Source organism: Oncorhynchus tshawytscha, linkage group LG08 (assembly GCF_018296145.1).
Source record: "Oncorhynchus tshawytscha isolate Ot180627B linkage group LG08, Otsh_v2.0, whole genome shotgun sequence".
NCBI lineage: Eukaryota > Metazoa > Chordata > Actinopteri > Salmoniformes > Salmonidae > Oncorhynchus > Oncorhynchus tshawytscha.
This window is the reverse complement of record NC_056436.1, coordinates 57,385,644-57,394,849: the sequence shown is the minus strand read 5'-3', so window position 1 is coordinate 57,394,849 and position 9,206 is coordinate 57,385,644. Positions and strand designations below refer to the sequence as shown.

General features: G+C 46.5%; 1 protein-coding gene across 3 annotated transcripts; it reads right to left on the bottom strand.

Moving 5' to 3' along the window:
* Positions 1-1,931: 1,931 nt before the first annotated feature.
* Positions 1,932-7,744, bottom strand: LOC112256266 (zinc finger protein with KRAB and SCAN domains 1). 3 transcript variants are annotated; one of them, XM_024429391.2, is made up of 5 exons: positions 7,445-7,744; positions 6,529-6,884; positions 5,405-5,604; positions 3,691-3,808; positions 1,932-3,477 (listed from the first exon to the last, which is right to left on the bottom strand). In XM_024429391.2, exons 2-5 carry the CDS (start codon positions 6,821-6,823, stop codon positions 2,375-2,377), a joined length of 1,716 nt encoding a protein of 571 aa, XP_024285159.1. In that variant the 5' UTR covers positions 6,824-6,884; positions 7,445-7,744; the 3' UTR covers positions 1,932-2,374. The 3 variants fall into 3 exon arrangements, with proteins under 3 accessions (XP_024285159.1, XP_024285160.1, XP_024285161.1); XM_024429392.2 differs by having other exon boundaries at positions 1,932-3,474; positions 7,445-7,743; XM_024429393.2 differs by lacking the exon at positions 7,445-7,744 and having other exon boundaries at positions 6,512-6,671.
* Positions 7,745-9,206: the final 1,462 nt, after the last annotated feature.

The window sequence follows — 9,206 nt, the reverse complement described above, 5'->3', positions numbered from 1 at the left end:
CTCTAGGCCCCTGGGCTCAGCTGGAGGTTGAGATTAGGGCCCAGATGGGTGATTACTGCACGGCGTATGTGGTGACACTGCCATACCTCTGAGTGCTGGATGGCCAACCGGGTGGTCTGCCTACTGCTGCCTCTCCGAAAACTTTAGTCTCCCCGCCTGAGACTCTACTTTCCATCATATTCCGCTGTGGGTCGGAACGACCATCAGAGTGGAGATTGGACCGGTGGACCCCCAGTCAAAGGCCTCTGTTCAGGGGGTACGATGTGAGGCGGTTGGCCCTGGACACCGTAGGGGTATATTCTACAGCATCCACATCAGCCAGTTTCACACCCAATGTCAATGAGCAGGTATGTTAGTAAGATAATTATGGTCTGTCCATAGTCGGTGAAAAATAAAATGCTAGCGTTTCCTCCCCAGTTACAGTGCACACACACTGAACACTAACCTGCTTAAATGGTTGCTAGAGAATATCATGTCTCGTGAAAATGCAGGACATGCGTTGAATAATTACCCAAGCAAAGATTAAAGCAGATTAAAAAAAATGTTTAAGTATTATAACCGCATGTATGAAAAAACAACAGAGCGTCTTAACTGTGAACGGAATCTTCTCCAAATACAAATGACACCTTTGTTCACATGCAGCTTCTGTGTCAAGGTCACTGATAAATGCAAATCACAGACGAGGTTACCTCGGGTTGATCTTTGCTCTGGTACAAGGACCTAGAGCAGCTGATGTGAACACATTTCCTTTAGTCTGCAGTCCACCGTCAATTGTTGTGTGTGTGTGTGACACTATATGACTACAGAAGTTTGTACTTCTGTAAGGAGAGATGGAGAGCATTAAGTTAGTCTGATTAATCAGGCTGTACATGTTATATACAACCTGAAACTAATGCCTGCAAAATCGTGGAAATGTTCCTTACAAGCCAGAATGTCAAATTAGATCACTTAAAAACTTACTCTACCGGTTTTTCCTTCAGCTGCTTGAGACAAAATATCCACAGGAAAGTGTTGTTTATCTGACTTTTTAGAGCCCGTACTTTGGTTTGGCACCAAGGTAAATTAGTTTTATACTGGATATTCAGTTCTCTCGTCAATAGCTATTTAACCAGTCATAATGAAAATGGTACTGAAAACAGTGGATGGAGAACAACACATTTTTGTATCTAATTATTCTTTTGAATATTGAAATCAGAATTTAAAAAAAATTCACACAAAAAGTGTTGATTGTTCTCCATCCTTCCCAGATTCAAAATATAAAATGTTTGTCATAGCTATTGAGAGAAAATCAAATATCCAACATAAAACCATATACCTACCACAGGTTGGCGGCACCTTAACTGTGGAGAACAGGCTTGTGGTAATGACTGGAACAGAATCAGTGGAATGGTAAATAGTTTCCAGGTGTTAGATGCCATTCCACATGCTCTGTTCCGGCCATTATGATGAGCTGTTCTCCACTCAGCAGCCTCCTGTGATACCTACCTAGATACCTACCTACTACCTGCTTGTAACAGAATCAGCGTAATGAATACGCCCCAGATCTCCATTTGAAGCTCCTGCATGCTTGGACCACCCACTTGAACAAGACGTCCACGATTAAAGCAAGCTGTGACAAAGTCGATATCTCTAGTTTCTGCCAGTGCCATACTAGTGAATGGATACGATTCCAGAACGTTATCAGTAGGTGTTGCTGTCACTAAGTTGTTGATACAACGACTCATTTTCCCGGGTTGGGTTTGGCTCAAGCATTTGGCGAGTCATCGCGACCTAGCGTCTAAAATCCTAATGACACCAACAAAAGGTAATGTTTGCTACAGTAGCACCAAAGTAGTATACAAAATTCCAGCTGGTCTGGGGGGAGGGCAAAACTAAACTAGTTCTAGCTGAAAAACTGTGGCAAGTGACAGTATATGAAAGGAGACCATTGGTCACTGAATGAAGTCGTGTTTATTCCTGATAGATAATACAGAAAACAAACGAATAGTACAAAATACCAAAATTGTTATCATCCTCATTGATAAAGTCAAGATACAAGGCCATGATTGATGTATTCAAAGTGAAAATACTAAATTTCATAATATAAAAGATACAATGTACATTTGAGAAACATACAAAACACACAAGTTTCTCCATATACAATTTGACCTCTCAACCTGGATGACCATCATTGCCTTTTTTTTTGGAGTAGATAGAAGTTGTCCCTAACCACTGATACAAGGTCAGAGCTTTAGACTGCATTTCTATTGGTCAACTTCAGGATTGAGGCCAGGGTAAAATAATCTTAGATCTGTTAGGGACTTCTACCTTGAGCAGGAATTTCTTTCAACTTTCCCCTCCCCCAAACAAATCATGGTAAATCTCAATTATCAAACTATAAAAAGCACTCATGGTTTTTGAGCTGCTCTGGTTCGCTGAAGCCTTTCCCACACTGAGAGCACTGGTGGGCGCTGCCGGCCTTGTCTCGGTCTCCACTGTGGATCAGCTGGTGTCTTTTCAGGTACTCTACTCTGCTGAAACGCCTGCCGCACACCTCGCACCCGTACGGACGCTCGCCCGTGTGGATCCGCTGGTGCCTCTCCAGGTTGCTTAGGCGACTAAAGCTCCGCCCACACTGTTGGCAGCGGTGTGGCCTCTCTCCAGTGTGAACCACCTGGTGCCTCTCCAGCGAGCGCGAGTGTGTGAAGCCCTTCCCACAGAGCTCGCAGCGGTGGGGCCGCTCGGCCGCGCACACACACTCGTGGTTCTTCAGGGCCCAGGCATGGCTGAAGGCGTGGCCGCATGAGGCGCAGGGAAACAGGGTGGCCTCCGTCCCTCCCTGCAGGTGAGTGTCCCCCAGGGGGCAGGGGTGCTCCTCCAGCTCAGCCTCGTTGGCAAAGCCCCCGCCGCACTGCGTGCAGAAATGCATCAGGTCTCCGGTCTCCTCCTCACCACTGTCATCCACGCTACCCGGAGCAGATGGGTGATGCAGGGCCTCATCTGAGCCTCCCTGCTCCTCCATCCCCTCACCGTCCCTCGGCCTCTTGGGCCAGCGTGGCTGCAGCACTCCTCCAGCCCCCCCTGGCAGTGCCCTCTCACCTTCCTTCAAACGGGCACCAGGACCCTGCAGGGCATCACTAGAGTCCCTCTCTGAGGGTGTGGGACTCCCCAGCGCCCCCTCCTGTTCCAACCCATCCAGACCAATGTACTTCTGGCCCAGACTGAACTCGCTGCCTGCTATGACTTCCAGGTCAGGGGTCATGGAGCCATGGTTGGAGCCTGCTGTGGGAGGGATCCTCAGGGCTGCTTGCTGGCGCCCCCTCTCTGCCCTCAGGGCCGTCTCCAGCCCACTCAGGTCCTCCACGCTCAGCACCCCCTCCGACACCGCTGTGGGAGGGGACCCCACGTCCCACTCCTCCTCATCCCCCTCTTCATGCCTTACGGCTGAGGGTCGCTTCAGGGCCTCCTGGGCCATAGGGCTGAACTCCATGTCTCCTACTGGGCAGAGAGATGGAGAGAGAGGGTCTGTTAGAGGAGCAGTACTATGAAGGCACATGCAAACAATGTACTGCAGACAACACTGTACAGAGCCAAAGGCGTTAACAAGTGTCCTGTGAAACCTACAAGAAAATGTCAGCAATCCCATTGGGGTTATTGCGCTAGCCAAGAGTTGTTGTAATCATGTTTTTGGTTCCGAGCTGGTGTCAGTACCTTCGCTGTGGTTTCTGGATCCAGTATGGCGGTTCTGGTTGGGCGGGTCCATCTTGAGGGCTTCCTTGATCAGCCGCAGAGACGCAGGCTGGTAGCCCCCCTCCACCATATCACTGGACTACAGACAGAGCAAAACTAACTACATTACCCACAATAGACTACAATACAGTAACATTAATGCAATGCAGAGTTCACTAGCACCCCCAGCATTTCATGTAAATACTTATGAAAGTGCACTTTGCAAGTATCCCAAAGAACACTGTTCAAGTTTTACACTGGGCATTTTCTGTAAACGTACAATGTTTAGACAGTTTAAGATGACACGAAGACAATTGTATTCTTTAAGTCACCTGGTAGAATACACAACTGTTCAGTCCTAAAATGATATTCATGTTTAGGGTCTACAACGTTCTACACTTGAGTGCACTTTCTGAACAAGCACTTCTGCACCTGAATATCAAATCAGTGTCTTTCCAACATCCACGCCATTTACCAGCACTGCTGCAGTTTGTCAGTCACACAAACACAGCAGATGAAGAACATTGTATCTGCGTGTGGTGAGACTGAGAACATTGTTATATTCACAAACTTCACTGAACAAAAATATAAAACGCAACATGTAAAGTGTTGGTCCCATGTTTCATGAGCTGAAATAAAAGATCCCAGAAATGTTCCATATACGCACAAAAAAAAAAATGTCTCCCTGTTCGTGAGCATTTCTCTTCTGGCAAGATAATCCATCCAGCTGACAGGTGTGGCATATCAAGAAGCTGATTAAACAGCATGATCATTACACAGGTGTACCTTGTGCTGAGGACAATAAAATATGCAGTTGTCACAACAATGCCACAGATGTCTCAAGTTGAGGGAGCATGCTGACTGCAGGAATGTCCACCAGAGCTGTTGCCAGAGAATTGAATGTTCATTTCTCTCCCATAAGCCAACTCCCACGTAGTTTTAGAGAATTTGTTAGTACGTCCAACCGGCCTCACAACCGCAGGCCACGTGTATGGGGTCATGTGGGAGAGTGGTTTTCAGATGTCACCGTTGTGAACAGTACCCCATGGTGGCGGTGGGGTTATGGTATGGGCAGGTATAAGCTACAGACAACAAACACAACCGCATTTTATTGATGGCAATTTGGATTGCACAGAGATAGAGTGACGAGATCCTGAGGCCATTCATCCACCACCTCATATTTCAGCACGATAATGCACAGCCCCTTGTTGCAAGGATCTGTACACAATTCCTGGGAGCTGAACATTTCCCAGTTCTTCTATGGCCTGCATACTTACCAGACATGTCAGCCCATTGAGCATGTTTGGGATGCACTGGATCAACGTGTATGACATCGTGTTCCAGTTCTCACCATTATCCAGCAACGTCGCACAGCAATTGAAGAGGAGTGGTACAACATTCCACAGGCCACAATCAACAGCCTGATCAACTCTGAGAAGGAGAACCAGATACTGACTGGTTTTCTGATCCACACCCAACTTTTTAAATTTTTTTTAAGTTATCTGCATTCCCAGTCATGTGAAATCCATAGATTAGGGCCTAATGAATGCATTTCAATTGACCGGTTTTACTTATTTGAACTGTAAGACAGTAAAATCTTTGAAATTGTTACATGTTGCGTTTAGATTTGTGTTCAGTATAGTGGTCTCCGATGCAGTGACGTTGTGTAGGACATATTCAGACGCATCTCCCTCACCTCCTCTTTGATGTTGTCCATCTCCTCCCCCTCTCCTGAAACACAGCCCCCCTCCTCCTCCAGTTCTCCTTCCTCCCCGGGGAACTGAATGAGGTACAGCTCGCGTGCCTCCTTCCACCCTCCCCCCATTACTACCCTGGCTGCTCCTCCTTCCTCCTCCCCCGCGCCTCCCAAGGCAAGGCCCAGCGTCTGCTTTCCTCCTGTGGAGGATGGGGTGAGGAGGAGGGAGCATTAAGGAAAGAGTGGGAGGGACAGAGCGGAGCGGTGATATAAATAGAGGGGGAAGGGAGAGAGCATTATGAAGGAGAGGAAGGGAAGCAGGGAGAGGAGGAGGGATGGCAGGGAGCGGGAGAGAGGCAGAGGGGGGCATGAAGGATGGAGGGGAAGCAGGGAGAGGAGGAGGGATGGCAGGGAGCGGGAGAGAGGCAGAGGGGGGCATGAAGGATGGAGGGGAGCGGTGACAGAAGTGGAGAAGTTGGGGGAAGGGAGAAAGCATGTTGAAGGAGAGCGGGAGGAGGAATGGCATGGCGCAGGAGAGAGCATGGAGGAGAGGGGCGCATTGACAGTGGAGGAGTTGGGGGAAGGGAGAGAGCATGAAGGAGAGCAGAGGGGGTGGGAGTGAAAAAGGGAGAGGAAAGCAAATAGAGAATTGGAGGAGGTGGAGGCAGGGAGAAGGAGAGGGCAGGATGAAGAGCAGGGAGGGAGGAGGTGGAGGCAGGGAGAAGGAGAGGGCAGGATGAAGAGCAGGGAGGGAGAGAGAAGGAGAGAGGTCGTGATGAAGGAGAGCGGATAGGAGTGGGGGAGGTGAAAGATAGAAAATGAAGAGGAGGAGGTGGGGGAGGGAGAGCGGAGGAGTAGAGAGAAGGAGAGATGAGACAGCTCAGCCTCTGCCAGATGGCTTCCAACATAACAAGCACCTCTTCACACAAGCATTACAGGCTTTCGACTTAATGGTACACAAGAAAATCAACTTGTATTGATGTGATATGCAATCACATAACATTTCAATCATAATCTGATGAATGATGTTTAATGTCAGTTTAATACATATGGAAAAACAAATACATAAACTACTTTATGGTCCGTGATGCTTGTGGCTGTACTTACTAAATATGAACACTTACGAGGCACTTCAATTTTCCGCTTTTTCCGCCCACCGTCCTCAGACACTATCAAACCAGCATTGCGGCGATTCTCTGCCCACCCCATCCCGTACTTGCGTTCATTTCTCAGTTTGTTCTCCGTCAGTCGGAGTCGGAGTTTTAGAGCGTCCATTTCCTTCCTGTTCAGCGATATTTCCACCAGATAGTCATTCACCGTGTCCTGGAACAGTTTGGTGATCTCGCACACCGATGCGCGGATCAAACTGTCCATGACTGAGGTTAGGTGGGTCTGGAACGTCTCCACCGAGTCCGCCATGGGTTCGCTGCCTTGGCGATCACACGATGGATATGGGAAACTGGACCAGGCAGATATTCAACTGAAACACGAAAAGTAATAGCTAGAGTTGACCGTTACCAAGTCACATTATCAGTGAGTGACAACAGTACGTTAGTCAGCAGCATCATACATACCTGTAATTAAACCAGTAGCTAACTTCTGAATTATTATAATTGTTCTAGTTAGTAGCCTAGCTACTCACTAACAACAAATACAGCAGTTGAACAAGACAGCCTAACGTCGTATGGCGTGAGGAAAAACAAGTAGCACACCGTGAATGTGAACCCATCTTTACCGCGCGACCGAGCTACCACACTTGAGGTTTAGCTAGCTAGCTAACGTTAGCTTGATTGCTACCAAAAGCTTTATAAATCTAGCTAACTCGACGACTATTACAACACCACTAAGGCTAGACCATACTATGTAGCAGCACTAACGTTACAGTACAAATCCACCTACCCAACGATCGTCGCTATCCGACCTTGTAAAGCTTATTTCTTGAATACAACGCTAGCTAGCTCGCTAACGTTAACCTACAGCTCAAGCACATATTTGGCTCAAGTGGCAGCTAGGCTAGTAATTCTAGCTAGCGTTACGTACCGTGCAGTCGCTGAAATCAGGCTGACGAACCACCGTTTGTTATAAACGACAACCGATACGTATGAACACTGTAGATAAGCCAAGCGTCAATATGACAAAGGAAAAATAGATCCAACTTTATATCCTCCCTTCCAAGCACCGTTGAGGACATTGCGCATGCGTAGTAGACATTACCGTATACAACCACATCCTAAAAAATGTCATTTTGAGGCGATGCATGGGTTTAGACGATTGACGTATGTAACACATGGATTGCTGACGCTATGTATTGGCCACTAGTCGGCCATATTGGCACTCCCTAGGTCGGAGGAGCAGTCCTCCATAGAGCCTCACAGTGGTGGTGTCATAATACCCATAAAACCTAACGGTCAAACAGGGAAATGGACCTAGAGCTAGAGGCGTCACTACGGACCCGGGTTTGATCCCGGGCTGTATCACAACCGGCTGTGATCCGGAGTCCCATAGGGCACCGTCTGGGTTAGAGGAGGGTTTGGCTGGGGTAGGCCGTCATTGTAAATGAGAATTTGTTCTTAACTGACTTGCCTAGTTAAATAAAAGGTTTTTTTTTTAAATAAAGAAAAAATGGTTCCAATCGTTTTTCCACCATTCATTTTCCCATAGGAAATTATAGAAACACTTAAAATAAGGGTTGTGTTTCGTGTAGGCTTACCCTGGTGACATTTTGATAACTCACCTTGTCCGAGAGATTTACATGGTTATCAATATATTAGTCTCTATTTACTCTCAGACATCATGCAAAGCAGACATCATGCAAAGCGACAAATCCCTGCAAGCTCCTGCACTTCATCTCTAGCTGACATCTTTGCTAACGGGTATTGTGTCAATTGAAAACGTGCACAAGACAGTTCACAGAATTGACCATTTAAATAAATGTTGCCAATTTATTCAATACTACATTTAACTCACATTAGATAGTTAATCCAGAGATTCTTACCTTTGCCTTGATTTGACAGTCTTGTCCAGATCATAGCATTTGCAGTTATTTATTATCGTCACATTAGCAACTAATTAGCGGTAAATTTGCTCCCCTTTGGTCAGTGTGGCGAGGGATGTTCTGATCAATAAATTGCAAAACTCGTGCAGCACACACCATACCAGAAGTACTAAGAAATTAGATTTGAAACTCAATTCATAATAAAACCCATTGTGTTCATTGCCCATAGAGATAGCACTCTAGTACACAAAAGCCCATTTAGGATGGGCAGCGCCATCGAGGACTTTCACCATTTTGAAGTAGTCAACTTTGTGAGGCTTCCTATGGGATCAGCCAATGAATTATGCTTGTGAGCAAACATTCCATAACTGTAGATGGCAGTAAATCGCCAACTTTGACTGTTCAAATAAATAACACACTTCAGCTGGCAGTATGCACCCTTTCACAGAACCCAAACGTCTGCGCGCGTGCGCCATCGTGCATAAATGTATTTTGTCCCCCCACACCAAACGCAGGTTAAAATATAACAACAAACTCTGAACCAATTACATTAATTTGGGGACAGGTCAAAAAGCATGAAACATTTATGGCAATTTAGCTAGCTTGCACTTGCTTGCTAATTGGTCCTATTTAGCTAGCTTGCTGTTGCTAGCTAATTTGTCCTGGGATATAGTTAAACATTGAGTTGTTATTTTACCTGAAATGCACAATATCCTCTACTACGACAATTAATCCACACATAAAACGGTCAACCGAATCGTTTTTAGTAATCTCTCCTCCTTCCAGGCTTTTTCATCTTTGAATTTA